This window comes from Aedes aegypti, chromosome 2 (assembly GCF_002204515.2).
Source record: "Aedes aegypti strain LVP_AGWG chromosome 2, AaegL5.0 Primary Assembly, whole genome shotgun sequence".
Classification (NCBI taxonomy): Eukaryota; Metazoa; Arthropoda; class Insecta; order Diptera; family Culicidae; genus Aedes; species Aedes aegypti.
Window position 1 is genome coordinate 415265146 of NC_035108.1, and position 19058 is coordinate 415284203.

General features: G+C 37.0%; 1 protein-coding gene and 1 pseudogene across 1 annotated transcript; one reads left to right on the top strand and one right to left on the bottom strand.

The window, feature by feature from the left end:
- Positions 1-627: 627 nt before the first annotated feature.
- Positions 628-2624, bottom strand: LOC5567954 (tektin-B1). Its single transcript, XM_001657719.2, has 3 exons — positions 1794-2624; positions 1519-1741; positions 628-1457 (listed from the first exon to the last, which is right to left on the bottom strand). The coding sequence occupies exons 1-3, from the start codon at positions 2435-2437 to the stop codon at positions 1035-1037; spliced, it is 1290 nt and encodes a 429-aa protein (XP_001657769.1). The 5' UTR covers positions 2438-2624; the 3' UTR covers positions 628-1034.
- A 14679-nt stretch (positions 2625-17303) lies between these two features.
- Positions 17304-19058, top strand: part of LOC110675226 — a 139639-nt pseudogene continuing 137884 nt past the window's right edge.

Genomic DNA, 19058 nt, shown 5'->3' on the forward strand with positions numbered 1-19058 from the left:
CATTATGTTTGCATTGATTGCACTCGCCATATATATCAAAATCGTAGAACATGATTTAGAAAATTTTTCATTTCATAGGGTTAATACCATTGCTCACCCAGTTTTTGTAGCCTATCCTACGCAATTTTTCCTCAGCTTTCTGACGGTGATCTCAGAATTCAAAACGAGTGGTGCGCTAATGGTAAAAAAGCGATTTTCCTAACAAAATTCAAAATGGCGGCCAAATTTTAAACGGCCGCCAATTTCTTTTAACTTCAAATGAAAGCTATATCCTTTCTCTATACGAAGCCACTAAGTTTGCTATGTATTCCAAGGGAAATATGAGACATATCACGTGAAGAAATACCCAAGATTTATCGAAAAATGGACTTTTTCGCAAACTGGTTAGCTAGCTGGCGTACAAGGGGTCCATCAATTTGAAAAAAAAAACCGAAAGGACCACTGTTAAGTTTTTTAGCATATATTAGCGATGAGTGACATAAAGTGAATTCTAACGATGGGTGCCGATGACGGTCTGGTTTCAGTGAAAACTGCTCATAAACGGAGTATTATTATGATTTGTACGAATGTTCTTAGTTTTCAGAGGCTTTTGGATTTTTCGGAGAACGAAAATTATTGCAACAAGTGTTCCTGCTCCAATCAATTCAACACACTCCATTCTGAGTAAAAACTAGCAATTTATTTCAAATTCACACGTTGAACAGATTTTCATCTAAAGTGCACACCGAAGTGATTGGAAATGTTGCGCTGCTGCAATCAATAAAAGGCAGTGTTTTTCGGGCAGGCAGGCAGTCAATACCGACTTAGTGGTGAGCTATTGAGTGCACTTTAAAACGGCGAATGAGTGCAGAAGTGTCAGTTAGGGGTACTTTGCATGCAAAAAATCAGCACGTATGAACCTGTTTCACATTTGGACATGCAATCACGAAAAGGTGCGAAAAGGCGGAGAGCGCTAAAAAGAAGTTGGTGAAATTGGAGCACGCGATTCGATACAATGACCCGGCGATAATCGATCGATCAGGTGCCCAATTGATTTACGATTTGGGAATTTCGTCCTCCAGTCTGGACAAATGAATGTTCCGATCGGTTTGTGTGGGTTTTCCGCCGAATTCTCCGGTGTTGAGCCGAGCACGAAGATCCAGGGACCGGATATCGGTCATCAATGCATGCTGTTTGTTTTCCAAATCTTGATCGATCTTTTTGGCTAACTCGTGCAGGCTGTTGTACATCGTCTTGGCAGCGTTGATCTTCTCACGGAGAACTTTGATGGTGTCACGTAGCTTGTGGACCTCATCAGAAAGGCCGTGATAAGACTCATCGATGCAGAGCTCCATTCCCGAACGTTGTGCGCGGTTTTCCAAACGAGTCTCGACCACTTTCAACGCTTCAATTTTATCGTTGTAGGCTCTTTCCAATGTTTCAATCTCCGAAGAACATTTGTCCATTTCTTCTTTCATCTAAAATAGCACCAGTAGTGATTAAAATAAGTGTTGAAGTATTGATTCAATTCTACAGTACCTTTCCCTGCTGATATTCCAACTCATTCCTGGCACGTTGAGTTTCAAAAATACGTTTCCGCAAAGTATGGGCAGTGCGATCCTGCTGGCTTTTCAAAATATTCCTTGCTTTCTCACGTGTAGCAAACAGTGACTCTCTGACAGCGGCAGAATCGGATAAAGTTTTCTCAGTAAGTGAAACTAATTCTTCGCAGTACTCCAACCAATTGTTATAAGTACAAGAGCTAAAAAAACGAGAAAAGTATTGCACTGTAACGCCGATACCTGCACACTTACTTTTTTGGAACCCTCGTTGAATCTGTCTTGAACGTCACATTGGCGCAATGCTTATCAACTTCCAATTGGTGCTGATCGATATCCTGCGCTTCGTCCTTATCAGTCAAATCCAGCTCCAGCTTAAATTTAATTTCCTGAAGTCGATTCAGCTGTTCCCAAGCTCCCTGATTCTGATCTCTCAACAAACGCTGGTTATTCTCAACGATGCACAGTTCATTCTTCAGCTCAGTATCGCCCTCATCGTAGGTCAGTTCCGATCCCAACCTACAATCCCTCATGTTGATACTATCCGTCACAACCGTCAGCGGCATCAGCAACGCATCCAGATCCCGCTCCGTGCAGGCTTTTTCCTCCTTCAGCGACCCAATCTCAACGTCTACCCGTTTCAGCAAAATCCGCATCGATTCCCGCCATCGATCCAGCTCCGCCACCCGATCCGAAAGCTTATCGTTGTTATGGTACGTATCCCAGTAGGTCTGGATTCTGGTTTCGTTTCGCAAATTTCGCGCCAAATGACGAAGATCGAACGCATCGGACCGTTTTCCGTAGGCCGCATTTTTCAGCTGGTTCAACCGGGAGTGCCAATCCGGAAGGCTCAAATGTTGGAGAGGTTTTTCGAACGTGGCCACAGCGCGATTCGACATGGTGGTTCGTGTTTAGTGCGGAGCGGGTGGAATGATACTAACAAAGCTCACCAGTAGGAAACCAACATTTAAAAGGGTGCAGGTAGTGTTTGATTGATGTCAGGTTGGAAACGCTACGCGGTTACCAGGACAAACGAGGTTCCTCCTGGATACGGATTGCTTTGCAGTAGATAAACAACTAAACCCATTAAAGCCCAAGGTAAAGTAATTGATCCATTTGTTGTAGGTGTTCCTTTAGCTGCGGTAGTGCCATTTACACTGATTTTATTGAATTAGCTGCAGATTAGACACCACCAATCGACGTATTGGTTTATTGATACATGAAATAACCAAAAACATCGTTCGATTCGCTTCAAAATTGATAAAATACCATCAAAACTGCATAAACTTTTCTTACTTGTACCAATAGATGAGGTAAAGTGTTCCTATAATGGAGGATCCCATAAGAAAACAACGTGTACCGCAACTAAAGGAACACAAATTATAATTTTACCTCCACTAAAGGAACAGTGTATTATTTTTCACTGACATCCCGATGGTTACTGTGATGAAATCAGTTTTCTCATTAAGTAAATGGTCGTTACTTCCCATTTCAACAATATTAACATGTACATTAATTGCCCTTCCTGAATTTGTACATTTATCGCGCTACTTGAATTTTTAGGGGTTGAATAAAGTTGATTCGTGCTCAGTGCCTCCACTATTGGAACATTTGTCCTAAATATAATATAGTTATAGTATATATGGTATAGTTGGTCACAAGCTGGAAGTGACTAATCGATAAGGTTTTCAGCTCTTACAGATATTTGGTGTTCCAGATTTGTGCTCTTGAAAATTTGATGTTTGGCTTCGATTTATCTTCGCCTTAAATAGTCTAGTATGATCATATTTTCAAGTGATAAATGAGTTTTAATCAGTGAATCAAATTATCATCAAAATAGACGAAAAACAAACAACAAAGCAAGCTCGCTCACAACCGTTCGTCACAACTGTTGCGGAAAAGGACACAATCAAAAGCAAAATTGTCATGACAATCACAGAGCGCAACATTGTTGCAACCTTTTCAACTCGCGATTAATCAGTTATTTTAAACACAAAACCAAATTTGATTTGTGGATGCTGTTTGATAATGTGTCAATGTTTACCAACACGGAGAAAGTTCTCGTAAATTGCAATGCGAAGCCCAGAAAATCGCTGCGCACGTGGTGATCGATCTTTATCATATTCTGTTCAAGTGATGATAAATTCATGTTGCGGAATAAAATTGTTGCAACAAGAATAGGAGGTGACAATGTCTTTGTTTCTGCGTGTTGGGTGACAATTGATTCACTGGTTTTAATCACAAAATAGATTATATTTATTTTATTGGGAGTAGCTAAAAGAAATAGAATGGAATTATACAGAATTTTCTTTTTAATCAAATATAATTGATCTCGCACCAAACTGCTTTTGAGAAAATCAACTCCGTCTAATAATCCGATGGGTTTTTTATGGTTGGAAAGATATCACAATAATATTTTATTTCTTATTTGGCCAAAGCCAATCTTAACAGGTATCTGGAATCAATATTATGCTTAAGAAAAAAAATCGTGGTTTGTTTTTATCATGCATTATTATTTTTATTATTGCTATAAATCCTAAAACGTAGTATCTGCACATGAATATTTACATTATTTTTGGGCTTTACTGATTAAATTGAATATGTTTGGTTCATCCTCTGAATTGGTATACCGTTTGGCTGCAATTTGTGTATTACTAATAGGCATATAACAATGATATTTTTGGGTACTAGGGACAGTTTTAACCAGTGCTGGGAATGGTAATAGTTGTAGGCTTGAGTTTTTGCGAAAATCACGTGGTTCTTCTAATACAGTAGTTCAAAATTGTGAATCTCATCAAGTAGCCTATGTCGGGTACATGAATTTTCTAAATCACTAGGCTGTAAATGCGGGAAATACAGCAGGAAATAGAACATTTTTCTACAGTAGTTTTGAGTTGTCCTTAGCAACGGATGTTTTGCTATTTTCAAGGCATTTGCGTACAGCAGCGATACGCGTAAGTTTCACTGGCTCCGCTGACTGTTATTTGCTACGCTTGCCTACTGTAGTGTGAATTTCAGAACTTTTCCCAGCTCTGGTTGTAACCTTATCAAACAATTCCACCAATTCCATTAGATATATAACAGAAATTTAATTTGGTGAAACATGTATCAGTTTGTTTCACTGCCCAGTCGAATAGTTCTCTGTTTCCATAGTCTTTTGCAAGACTTGCTCTTTTTGCCATTCGCTTGAGAGTACCACCAATAGCGTCACAGGGCCCTTTGCCGTGGGGTGTGATAAAAAAGTGCCACTCTGCTTTCAATCCATGCATTTTCATGAAATTACATAAGCTGGCAATTTCTTTTTTATTTTTATAATGAGCTGCATGGAGCAGATAGAGTTGACATAAAAATAACTTTGGAGAATTTTTTTTGTTTAACGAAAATTTATCAATTTTGAAATAAATAGCTGAACTGCTACTGTGTCATGCGTCAACACTTCTGATATTATAATAAAACTATCAATTTCTAATTTATTATCTTTCTTATGGTAAATCTCGAATGGGTGTATCGTTGCTTGGGAATTATTCCAGTGATATCGTTGAGCAGCGTTTTGTATGATTAAACTATAATTTTCAGAAAAGTCGCTAATTACCAGTGTTTCACCTTGTTTAGTAGAAAAGAAGACTGTTCTTTGCAAATAAAATCATGAGTTATGAGCTTATCAACTTTCTCCACGAAATACGTAAAAAATTCTTCAACAGGCTTTATTATAGTTTCTAAGTTACAGCGATCGGTGGTGAGCCATTGCTGAAAAACTACATCTTTTTTGTCGCAGTCCTCTTAGAGCGGGATTAGTTCTCCTGTAATATATAAATCCGTCGGATTGTAAGTCGGAGTTGATTTTGTCATAGGCAGAGGTGAAGTCCATTGATTGCCTTCATTCAAAAAACATAATCACTGTATAGTTCCGTTTTTTTACTATTCTCAATGAAAAATACAATCTATTTTCTGATTCAAACACATTTATCACTGAATGAAATCTTTGAAAAAAAAAAATCAGTTTTGGACTTGAAAAATTCGTTGTTAGAAAAACTTTTTTTCCTTAAATATGCCCAATTTGCAATGTATGGACGACTTGTAGTAAACTTAGTTGCGAAACTTTTTGCCTAGGAACGATCAAAATCTGAAATGGCCGTTTTTTCAAATCGACTTTAACATTTTGAATCATTTTTTTTAGAGTAAAAAATGTTTTCAATATTTTTTTTAATATTTTTTTCTAAAACTTCAGAAAATTTCACGACAGTCCCCTATACATCACTTTTTGTAGGTCTTACCCTTTTCGATTAGGATGGGGCTTATTTCCAAAAATCTTCCGTAGTCAGGATTTACAAAGTGGAAAATAATCACCGGTACCAAAAAAACATCCTGTGAAAAAATGAGATTTTTTGGTGAAGGTTTAGAGGTGGCGCAAAGGGCGTAAGTGCAATTTCCCTATTTTAGTGAACTCTGAAAAAATTTGGTATGCTTTTCAGCTTGTTTTGGTGATTTTAGGTCCCATAAGGGCAAAAAATCACCTCAAAATTGCGATATCTCCACTCCTTTAGATGATATTTGACGAAATATATTTATACATGCGATTTTTGGCCCTTGTATAGGTTACGCTGACTGATTACTATGAACCCGAATAAGCATATGAATAGCTGGGGAGGATTCTTATGCAAGTAGAATGGAACAAAGAGCAAAGAAGGGTGAAAGAACGAACAAAGGACACAGAAGAATGTAAGGTGGGATGAGTTAAACAAGGGAAGGTGTAACTGATGATATTATATTAGAATGAACTACGGAACCGTGAAAATATCTCGATTGGATGTATGAGATGTGATTACATGCAAGTTCAATACTAATTTTGTATTTTAGAATGCCCGTTTGATATAATTCCAGCAATTGCTTTTATAATCTGAAAAAAATTACAGAGGGTCCTAAACCAATACAGGCTCAAAATCCGTACACTTCATACAAATAGAAGGAGTTTTATATGAAGTGGAAGGTTTTAGATTCATTTCATAGGTGTTCGAAATTTGATCCCGCACGATATATCCTTATTAGGTAAATTCATAAAAGATTTCTGCTTTCTAGCAGTAACACTTCCTCTTAGAATTTCCACAGGAATTTCTGGATTATGATGCCATTTCAACAATTAATTGCGTTTGGGCTTCCAGTACTTCACTTTCGCCACTTTTGATAACATCTCGAATTAAAACAAAATTTAAGCTTCACAGTTCTGAAACATATTTTTTTTTAAGAATTGCGACAGAGCTACATGAAGAAATTTTCACAGGATGTCCTATGTATATATAAATTTGTTATGAATTTAATTAATACTGTGTGAGGCTGAATTTCCAGGATGTATATTTTGCAACGGTCCATTTCGATAAATTGCTATCAACATCCAGGAAAAAAAAACGAACGATTATTGAACTAAAGCAGTGAAGTGGACATGCATTTATCTATACCTAACAGGAGAATAATGATGAAACTTCGCATGGAGTTGAGGACATTTTAGCCGTTACTGCAATTTTTCTATTAAGAGTAATCTAAAATCGTATGCATGGGTCGAAAACTAGAGATGGGTCAAAAATTGGTGCTCTTCCCCTACTTGAAGAAACATTGCTTAAAATATTTCTGAAGTAGGTAATATTGAATAGAAGTCAATATAATCATCGTTTTCTACTGGAACTTTTCTCCATTGCGTAAAATCGAGATTTTACAAGATTCCTCAGTTACACTCAACACATCACTAGTTTCACCCTCCCCACTGTTTAACCCTCCCCACCTTACAATCTTCTATGTTCTCTGTTCTTTCTCTCATTCTTCTTTGCTCTTTGCTCCATTTTACTAGCATAGGAATCCTCCCCAGCTAATCATATGCTTATTCGGGTTCATAGTAATCAGTCAGCGTGACCTATACAAGGGCCAAAAATCGCATGCATAAATATATTTCGCCAAATATCATCTAAAGGAGTGGAGATATCGCAATTTTGAGGTGATTTTTTGCCCTTATGGGTCCTAAAATCACCAAAACAAGCTGAAAAGCATACCATATTTTTTCAGAGTTCACTAAAATGGGGAAATTGCACTTACGCCCTTTGCGCCACCTCTAAACCTTCACTGAAAATTCTCATTTTTTCACAGGATGTTATTTTGGGACCGATGATCATTTTCCACTTTGTAAATCCTGACTACGGAAGATTTTTGGAATTAAGGGTTTATAAAAAAAGAAAAAAAACTTTGACCCTTTCCAAATGTTAGTCTAGATCGATTTTGAAAAAACAAAGTATGTAGAGTATCTTAGTTTCACTTACCTTTGACATCCAAAAAGTTTCATTGAATTCTGAAGGGGTGCTGCCAATCCCTTTGTCGAGTTGGCGTGAAATCCGTCTCTACTTATATAACATTCCAAAGCTCCATAAGCACAAAATTGATTAAATCAAACAGGATCAATGTTTTTATTTTCAATTCCATCCAGGATCACAAATAACTGCAAAATTTTGTTTCATCTACGATGTAGGAATTAGAGTTTAAATTTGTTTGCCAACATTTTTGATCATTATTAGGAAACAAGTTTCTTGCGAAATGTGACCACTGGATCATATTAGGATATTACGCATTGCTCCAATAATTGCGTAAAGAAATGTCTCTGGAATTACTAAAAAAAGCAAAAGATTTTCCCGGTGTTCCCAGAGGGGGTTTCCAAAAGATTCACCCAAGAAAAACTTCAGTATTCCACTAGCAAATTCGCATGGGATCTCTGTATTAAAATTAATTTATAAATTCTTCTAGTTGTTCTTGTGGAATCTTCGATCAAAATTTCATATGGTTTTTATTGTTGTCGAATGAATATTCCCAGAGTTCTCAGTAAAAAGGTAAAACTAAATTTTCAAAAACTCCGAAGTACTCAACAAATATATCACCTTCATTAAATTCTTCAAAAATATTCTTGAAGGATGTGTTTAGTGGAGTGTCAATTTCGGGAATATACCATGCTTATTCCCGAAACATATTTCTTGGAAAATTATAGTTTGGAATAGTTTTTCTATGTAATTCTCGAATATATATTACCCATTCTGGAAATTCAGGTTGTTGGAGGATTCCATGTACAAACAGTGACTTTTTTGACTGAATGTTGTAAATTTCTTGAGAATGTAGATCATCTACAACGCAGATGATATGGGTAGCTGCAGGTTTATCGATTTCGGCAATCCTTAGGCCTTTGTTTGACCGTCTCGATCTCTGGGAATGCTTACAAGATTTCCTTTAAAAGATTCTCTAGGTATTCTTACTAAAATTTATTAAGGGATTCCTCCAGAAGTTACCTCAAAAATTCTCGTAAAATTCCTCCAGAAATATATTCCAGAAGTTCCTCCAGGAATTCATTTAGGGGTTTCTTCAGGAATTCCTCAAAAAGTTCCTTCAGGAATTCCTCCAAGAGTTCCTTCAAAAATTACTCCAGGATTTGCTTCAGGAATTCCTCCAGGAGTTTCTCTAGGAACCCCTTCAGGAATTACTTCATGAATACTGTTAAGAATTCCTTCAGCAGTTTCATAGGGATTTCTCCAGGAATTTCTCCTGAAGTTCGTGCAGGATTTTTTCCAGTAGTATTTGTTTTCAGGAATTCCCCCAGGAGCAAGGATGGAAATATAGTGATCATGACAAAATCCACGATGCATTGCGGTTGTTCTTTATCGTGCGATCATAGCAACAACGTTTAACCTTTTGTCGCTAAGACATCACAACAAACTACGCTCCGCGATTGAGGCGAAGTAGGCCGTCATTGAAATTTGTACGCGTCGTTGATGATTGTTGCTAATTCATTTCACGATTGCGAATCAAAGAAAATCAGTCGGTTTTGCACTGACGCAGCTGAAAAAGTATCAGCATACTTTATGCATGTTAGCGCGTACAGTGATACTTTTTCAAGTCAATATAAACTATCAAGATTGAGTTTTATCACTTTGAAATGCAAGCTGAAAAGTCATCATTGTTGTCAAAACGAATGATGGGCTACTTAGCCTTAATGCATCGTTCTGCATGTGGGCTAGCGATCAAGTGTTCGCGAGCCATAGTTATACCGGTGAATCACTGGGTCAAGTCAGGTGAGAAGGGTACTGTGCGTTTGTGCCCTTGAAGGTAGGTAAATTTCAAGTCATTGATAATTTCCGGAATCGGCTATAATGTGGCTACTACAAGACGGAATTTTAAGAAAATTGCATCAGTGTAAACCTTTTGAGCAGGGTTGGGAAAAAATCTGAAATTCACACTACAGTAGTCAAACAAAGCCAATCACAGTCAGCGAAGCCAGTGAAACTCACGCCCATCGCTACTGTAGGCAAAATGCCTTGAAAATTACAAAACACCCGTTGCTAAGGGCAACCCAAAATTACTGTAGAAAAATGTTCTATTTCCCGCTGCATTTCCCGCATTTAGAGCCTTCAATGACACTACTGATTTAGAGAAATTCATGTACCCAATATAGGCTACTTGATGAGATTCACGATTTTAAACTACTGTAGTAAGAGAGCCACGTGATTTTCGCGAAATTCAAGCCTACTACTATTACCAATCCCAGCACTGCTTTTGAGAAACGATTGAATTGGATAACTATGAGTTTTGCATTTGATTAATCCTTCAAATGACCATTTTCGGGACCTAGGACGCCTCAAACTTATGATAAAGTGGTAAATTTGTATCTGAACATCTGTTCCAAGCTTATGGGAATGCATCTTAGTGCACAATTATGTTTGATTTCTACTTTTCGAGAAATGAAACGAATTAGTATCCACCAAATCTATAGCCGGTTCTTTCAGGCATTACGTCCGAATGGCCACATCCGGTATATTTTAAACGGCGCAAAACTCTTCATTTATAATGTTGAATGTCAGATCTTAATGATTTATGCAAATTAAAATGATTGTCATTACAAATAAATAAAGGTAACTTGGCGTGTCCCAAAAAATTGCCCTTTTTCCCCGACTTGCCAGGAATAACTCCGGCCACAGGAATATTTCCGAATTCCTCTGACCACTTCTAGAAACTAGATATGTGGGCCAGTGAACTGACAAAAAATCATTTGAATCCGTTGAGAGTTTTGTAAGCGGTGAGGGTTTCAGAATTTTTGCTTTTACTCAGGCCTATATGGGTTAAAATTAGCTATTTTGTATGCCTTGTATCTCAACTATGAGCACCTAAAAAATATATATCTTTCCACCAAATGATTTTGCAGTCTTTGAAGTGATATTTTTCTACCTCGTTTAAAATTGATTTTACTAATAGACATATGCGATAAATCCATATTTAATGAATATTCATACATGTTCAACTCACAAAAGTCATGGCCACCTAAGCACATCAAACCAAAGGTAACACGTGTATTTATATTAAAAAGTAAAATACATCGTTTTACAGTTGTTTTCGACTAACTTAGAAGCTTCTGCAGGAAATTCATTGTCTTTTCCTCTACCAGTATTTATTTTATTCCTAAGCAAGATCACCGGGTTGGAAGACCACAAACTGCACCCAAAACTCTCCGTCGTTAACATCATACGGTACAGACGGCCGTTCCAGTATGACCTTGAGCGGCTAAAGCAACCGGATGTTACATTTGCGTACGCGCAGCACATCGAGGCTACATTACCGAAAGAGGGTAAGCTGTATGAAGCCTTCTTGAGGACTGCTGGTGAACAGTGAAAGGAGCCATCAACAATGCAGCTGGAAGCAACGTCGGGTACGTTGAATGGGGTCGACGGGACGATTGGTTCAACGAGGAATGTAGGCAAATTTTGGAAGAGAAGAATGCAGCGCGGGCGGTCATGCTGCAGCAAGGGACCCTGGAAGCCGTGGAACGTTATAGACGGAAACGGCAACAGCAGACCCGCCTCTTCCGAGAGAAAAAACGCTGCCTGGAAGAGACGGAGTGCGAGGAGATGGAACAGCTGTGCCGGTCCCAAGAAACACGTAAGTTCTATCAGAAGCTCAACGCATCCCGTAACGGCTTCGTGCCGCGAGCCGAGATGTGCAGAGATAAAGATGGGAGCATTTTGACGGACGAGCGTGAAATGATCGAAAGGTGGTAACAGCACTTCGACGAACACCTGAATGGCGCTGAGAGCACAGGCAATAAAGGAAGGGGCAACGGAGGAAATGCCTTCATCGGTACTGCGGAGGATGGAAACCAACCAGCCCCCACTTTGATGCAGGTTAACGATGCCATCCACCAGCTCAAGCACAAAAAAAAACTGCTGGCCATTCGTCTGCACCGGCTGATAGACAAAATTTGGGAAACAGAACAGCTACCGGAGGAATGGAAGGAAGGGGTAATATGTCCCATGTACAAGAAAGGCTGCAAGTTAGATTGTGAGAACTTTCGAGCGATTACTATTCTTAATGCGGCCTACTAAGTATTATCCCAGATCATCTTCCGCCATCTGTCACCTGGAAAATCATAGACGAGAACAGCTTTCCCGGGAAGCTCACGGGGACTGATAAGATGGAAGGTGTGCAAAATTGTGTGAAGGTTTCAGGGGAACTCCAATTCGTCTGGATCCCACCGGGGACTACGACAAAGTGATAGACTTTCTTGCCTATTGTTCAATATTTCGCTAGAAGGTGTCATGCGGAGAGCCGGGCTTAATAGCCGGGGTACGATTTTTAAGAAATCTGGTCAATTTGTTTGCTTCACCGGGAATATGGACATTGTTGGACGAACAATTGAAAATGTGGCAGACCTGTACACCCAACTGAAACGCGAGGCAGCAAAAGTTGGACTGTTGGTGAATGCGATCAAGACAAAGTACATGCTAGCTGGTGAATCCGAGCGCAACAGGTCTCGCCTAGGTAGCAGTGTTACAATAGACGGGGATACGTTCGAGGTGTTCGACGAGTACGTCTACCTTGGATCCTTGCTGACGGCTAACCATAACGTTAGCCGTGAAATACGGAGGCGCATCATCAGTCGGACCTTCTATGGCCTCGACAAGAAGCTGAAGAATTCTTACATAATTGTTTGGAAAAACTTATGCTTGAATCAAATTCAGAAATAATTTGTGTAAGACTTTCCGGAGGACTTCCGTAATAAATCCTGAGGCACTCTCGTAGGAACCACTTGAAGAATCAGGTACATTTTACGATTTGGTGAAAAAATCTTTAGATAACTCTTTTACACATCTTTTTGTTTAAAACATTATTGGCAAAAAATCGAAAAAAATATATAGAGGGCTTCTCGGAGAAAATAACGAAAACTTTAAAACAAAATAATATTTGCAGCTTTCCTTATTAAACCCATTACTATAAATTTAGCTTATTACAATATTAAATCACGATTGTTTCAATTTTCTTCTCTATTTCTATTTTCTCTATTAAGTTGTCTGGTTCTCTCGTTTGCAGTTGATACCTTTATCCCTTTTCACACTTGGCGAGCTTTGTGTAAGATTGGGAAATTAAAACTCACTCACTTATTCACGCGCTGTCACGAAGTTGATTATGACTTCGCGGCCGTCTATTTGGAACGCACTCAATCCTAGAAGCTCACGTACCTAACGCAGAACTCTAATGAATTAGTCATATTTATAAACACTTATCGTGTTAAGTGTAAAATTATGTACTATTTAAATCCACAGATCGGGCACAAGCTGCTGGAGAAGTTGATCAATTTCCACGGACCCTGTCTGCGTATGTCGCGAGTAGTGCACCGAAAGCTACACTCCCGTGCAACAGTTTGGGATTATTCCCTAAAAAACATTAAAAATTAAGTTTTATCAATTTAGGAAGATAATACCAGTGTTTTGAAAAACTAAATTTCTCATAACTCACGCTTAAGATTTTTCATGCGTGAGTTGTCAATCACGCAACTCAGCAGTCAAAAAATCATGGATGAGTTGGCTCACTTTTTTGACACATCCGGATATGAAAAATTGTGTAATGTTTAAAATAAGGCTAATAATAATGTATATTTTTTTAGATGGTTGAGCTTAAACTCTTGCACGGGAGTGTAAGAGGAAGCGTAGCAAATCGCATAGCTCCGCGTGGCAAGCCGGAGTAATTTATGTTGATTTGGATCAGGCCAACGTGGAGTGGAGGGCTGCTTGCTCGGGTTTGGTTGGGCCTCTGAAGCGGGATCGGGAGCCCGCCGAGGAAAGCTCGTAAATATTGGATTTAGTGATAATGGTGATTATTTTGTAGCCACATTAGTAGTTTGCGCGTCGTAAATCTGATTTAGTCGCGGGTCGCAAAACGCTCGCCAGGAGTAATTTTCCGGTTGTTGAAGTTTGGACCTGTGGACGACGACCGGTTGCAAATTGAACTGGAACTCGGTATGTGCCTGGAAACCTGCCAAGTATGTTGTTTGCTCGTGACTGCTCTTGAGGATTAAATCTTCGATTGTGATTGCTAGTGGCAACGAGTTGTCACAGGTTGATGTAGTTGTTGGTTATGTTTCCCTGAACGGGTTGAGTAATTGTTGTTAATGGTTTTCGAAATAATCTATCTGATTTCAAAGCTAGGTCATCTGTGCATTGTTCTATACTGAATTCAGAAATCATTCATTACCCTCGATATTCTCTTTTTTTTTGTCCTATCTATCTCTTGGTTTTTTTTTTTAAGCCTTTCTTATTCGAGTTGTGAGAGTCTGTGATTATACAGCAATTTTAGAGTATCATCGTACCTGCCAGATGATATACGAATGCGAAAATGACAACTTTGGCAAAGAAAGCTGTAGTAGGCTGAGATGAGGAATAATGTAACAGTAGGCTGAGAAAGTAAACGTACAATAAATGTCATTAATATTATAGTTCTCAACTGAACATGTTGTGTTTTCACATTACTACATTGGCGACGAAGATTTGTTCGAACTCCCGTACCGGGTTGAAAAAAAGAGAAGGTGGACGAAGAAGAAAAATATTGACCAAGTTGAAAAACATTTGTGCTAGTACTAGCCAAATCGGGAAGTGGTTGAAGAGTTTTTACTGAAGTCTGAATTTCCGGCAGATTTCTAGACTTGATTTTGGACTAACGCTGCTTTATGTAAAGTAACAGCGGTCATTTGTGTGGCGGATGGACGATTGTTCTGGTGAGTTTTGTGATCAAATGTGTTACTGGTTGTGTGAATTTTATGTGCGCAAGTGAACCGACTTTATGCACCGAGGATCCACCGATGTAAAGTAAGATGAACTAAATTATGAGCTCATTGATTGTTGTATTGGATGTTATAATAATAATTGGAAAAAAAGAATCAAGAGAAGGTCGTATCAGATATGTAATGTGAATATTATTTCCATAAATCTTGAGTTGACTGAAAAATCACATTTTTCTACGGAACTACTTCAATATAAAATGATCTGCATTTTGATAATTTCTAAATCATATTTGTTTGAATACGCTAAGCAAATTGACAACTATTTTTCAGATGGACTGATCAATTCCATGCTTACTATGATAATATTTTGAAAAGGTAAAAAGACAACGCAAACATTGAATCACACTAAGACTTGAGATAAAAATTTAATTTCCAAATATACACTTTTATAATAGTCTTCAGGGATACCTAGCTCGATTCATCATGAAAATTTTCCTAAATATTTTAATTGTGCATTAGAATTAAGAAAACAAACTTTGTGGCTAATCTACACCAAAACAACGAGAAAAAGAAAGATTCTTATTTTAAGATTATTAGGAAAAGTAGTACTTAGCGAACTGAATACGAAATACGGTCTTTCATAAATTGTTATCATTAAACATTGTTTGATATGCATTAAATTAGTCGTTGTTAACTAATATAACTTTAATTTTCAACTTGGAATAGTATCATAAAGCCTCAGTTTATATATATTATTTATATTTAATACTTTAATTTCTAAAGGATTCGAAGTAAAAGTTAAATATGAATTTCTATCTATTTGATACAGAAATGAACTGATAGTTTTATTTATGGAAGTTTTGAACACTTTTAAGAAAAATTTATCTGATGTATAGATTACAGAACACTGAAAAAAGTCAAGAAGACAACTAACCTTAACTTAAATAGATTGTGCAATTGTGTTATTAATTTTAAGCTATGTTGCTACTGTCTTGAATCTGTTATTGAATTTTTATTGATTTATATATTGTACGTGTACCATTCATAAAATTGATTCATTAGAATAGTTATCTAATTTAAACTTTTATGTACTATACCGACGTTTACGTCATCGCAAACTATTTATCCAAATGAAGACTATTTATAATCAACAGTACGATTTAATTGACTTTACTTGGGTCAAATCGAAATATTTAAAACAATATCTTCAGGACGAAAGTTAAGCAATTGAATGTTACAATTAAACTAGCGCATTAAATATTATCTCTACCTAAACGGTCTACAAACTCGTGTGACATAAATAGATGAATAAATAATTATAAATATTTATAAATTGTGTTATTCAAAAAAAAAAATGTGTAATAATCTTTCACGTGAATAATCGTGATTTCATTGAGAGCAGGAAATATAGAACTATACTTCTAAAGTTACAAATTCCCAGATAATGTGTGTGACTAACTTGAAATTACACATAATTCGTGAAGAAAATAATAGCATCTGAATTGAAGAGCAAAGGCTATGAAAGCTGACAATGCACGATGATGTAATATGTATGGTAACTAAGATATGATCAGTATACTTTAGAGGAAAAAGTGACCATTTCCAAAAAAAATGGTTGAATTAAAGATGAAATAACCTAGAGATTGCACATATAAGTTACAGTTTTACAGTGAATTTAAGAAGTAAATGGTGCGGCGAATTTTTGTCTAGCAAGATAACAACAAAAAAAGGAGTTTAGATGAGTTTTGGGAAATCACACTCGGATTTCTTATGAAAATAGTAGATAATCTGATAATGATCCTAGCCTCTTTCTGTATCCAAATATAGGGGATAAAGCTATCTTAGTCTATTTTGAGTTGAAAATAAAAATACCAGCGAAGGGAAATTCGAATTCTAGTTCGCTGTATACAAGGAGTTAAAGGAGGTTTACGCAACCTTAGTCTAATTCCTATAAAGAAACGTAGGGAACTTAACTGAAGTTCTAGTCCGTTTCTGTATCCAAATATAGGGGACTAAGTTATCCTAGTCTATTTGGAGTTGGAAATAAAAATACAAGCGAAGGGAAATGTTAATTCCAGTTTGCTGTATACAGGGAATTAAAGGAGGTTTACGCAACCTTAGTCTAATTCCTATAAAGGAACGTAGGGAACTTAACCGAAGTTCTAGTCCGTTTCTGTATCCAAATATAGGGGGTAAAGTTATCCTAGTCTATTTGGAGTTCAAGCAGATATAAGAATGAAGAGGATTTCGAATCCTAGTCCATTCTAGATTGAGCTTATAAATACATCAGTCAATAAAAGACCAAAATGAAGGAAGGTATTTCAGTTCATTTGGCATATTATCTAGTCTATCACGAGATGTAGGAAATCAGCAGAACTTTAGTCCATCTCCTTAAATAATAAAGAGATATGCATAGGGAACGAAATGCTCTAGTCTGCAATAGAAAGACCAGATAAAGAAGATACGTCTCAGACCATTTGGCAATCCAGTCTACCACAAGATAGAGAAATTGATCTAAATCATAAATTAAAATTTATCTTGTGGTAAAAGGGTACAAAACATTTAAATAACATAAATCAAAATTATTTTGAAGTTTCTTTTACAGATTGTTATTTTTACTAAATTTCAAGTATGAAGCTATACTGCGTAAGAATGATTATCAAGAACTAGAAAAAAAATCGTTTTATGATCAATTCAAAATGTCTAGGGTATAGGTCAAAAATCTCTGTTTGGAAAAAGAGACAATAAGTATTGAGAATGTCTAAGTATATGATATTTTAATTTCACAAATGATGATCAATTTACTGCGTATTTATTTCCAACCACATTTAGATTACTGCGCTATGAAGAGGGCATTACAACAGAAGGACAAATGGATCAAAACCAATGCTGGAAATACCGTCATCAATCATAGTGTAGCTTTGCTGATCACACCACTGAAGCAACACAACAAACAAGAAATCAAAACATTCGATGAGACTTGGAATTCGATTTAAGATAAAGTTTTAGAGATCTTTGTCATGTATCTACTAAAAATAGGGTATATTAGTTACGAAGGAAGACTCTATGAACGTTTTATGTATTTCAATTTTGATTCTGTTGTTATATAAAAAAAAGTTATTTCATATCATATTACTATTTGAAGAAAGGGAGAGATGTAGTAGGCTGAGATGAGGAATAATGTAACAGTAGGCTGAGAAAGTAAACGTACAATAAATGTCATTAATATTATAGTTCTCAACTGAACATGTTGTGTTTTCACATTACTACAAAAGCTCTCAGTCAATAACTGTAAAAGTACTCATAAGAGCACTAAGCTGATAGCCAAGATCTGTCCCAGTGAGGACGTAATGCCTAGAAGAAGGTTAGAATCGATACATAAAATATCAATGCACTTTTTCTAACCATGGTATAAGATATACACGGAATGAATTGCTTTATCCTTGATTGAAATTACGCATTAAATATCACAATACTTAATTGAATCATGTATTTGAGGGGAACCTGTATATTTCATATCATTCCAAGACATTGGTATATGTAAACAAACGCGTACATTCACTGGTTTGAACTGTGTTGGAATATAACCACCTTCCGACAACAGTTCAACTGAAATCGATTGATTGCAGGTAAGTGTTATAAAAATAAATAGCAGACATTTACATTATGGAATCACACCTGAATCTCAATCAGCAACAATTTAACTGTTGTAGTCAAATTTAAAGTGTAAAGGTGCCATTCGGCTACCAACCGCAGTCTTCGAATCCATATCTACCCTTTTTCCGGCCAGCTGTGCTTACACAACCGAGTGCCCCCTTCAAGAAACTCAAATTCATCAATCCAGTTAGTTGTCGCAGGCGACCCTCACCATATGAATACTTTTATTATACATATATCAAATCCTTCCTGCGTGCTCCTACCTTTAGGCTTAGAGGCAAACAAGGAAGGTGGTGAGCACATCGTCTTTCAAAGATGGGTCATACCCGAGTATATCGATGTTCCATCACCATGCGTCCCCTTTTTCGAAAGAGTGTTGATTCGATATTCATATGTTCAAGAAACGTAGCGTAATACGGGGCATAAGTTCGCAGTGGGTCTTTTCAACGACACGAGGAAGAAACCCTGGCAACACTGTATGGATTTGACACCTTATTAGGTCAGCTGTACACATAAATAAATACAAAAAAGTTCATCAAAGCACTGCGAAATTATCGATGAAGTTGTGTTTTGAATTTGTTCTGATTTGTTGTGTTATTCAAAACGTAATCAATAAGCGATTTTATGACAAAATTTTAGAAAATCTAAGATACAATTGTAACTTTCTGAGTGTGATATTTTGATTGAAGTAGGATGTATTTAATTTGATAAGTAAGTGCCTTAAGTATGGGATGGGATGGAATAGCCGTACCGATAAACGCGCAGCTATTCAAACTGAGGTTCGTTGGTTCGATTCT

What these genes read in the sequence shown, in the direction of transcription:
- LOC5567954 (XM_001657719.2), bottom strand. Translation starts at nt 2,437, where the DNA reads ATGTCGAATCGCGCTGTGGCCACGTTCGAAAAACCTCTCCAACATTTG. An exon ending in TCAACGAGGGTTCCAAAAAA is followed by an intron (nt 1,742 to 1,793) that starts GTAAGTGTGCAG and finishes TCGTTTTTTTAG; the next exon opens with CTCTTGTACTTATAACAATT. An exon ending in TGGAATATCAGCAGGGAAAG is followed by an intron (nt 1,458 to 1,518) that starts GTACTGTAGAAT and finishes GTGCTATTTTAG; the next exon opens with ATGAAAGAAGAAATGGACAA.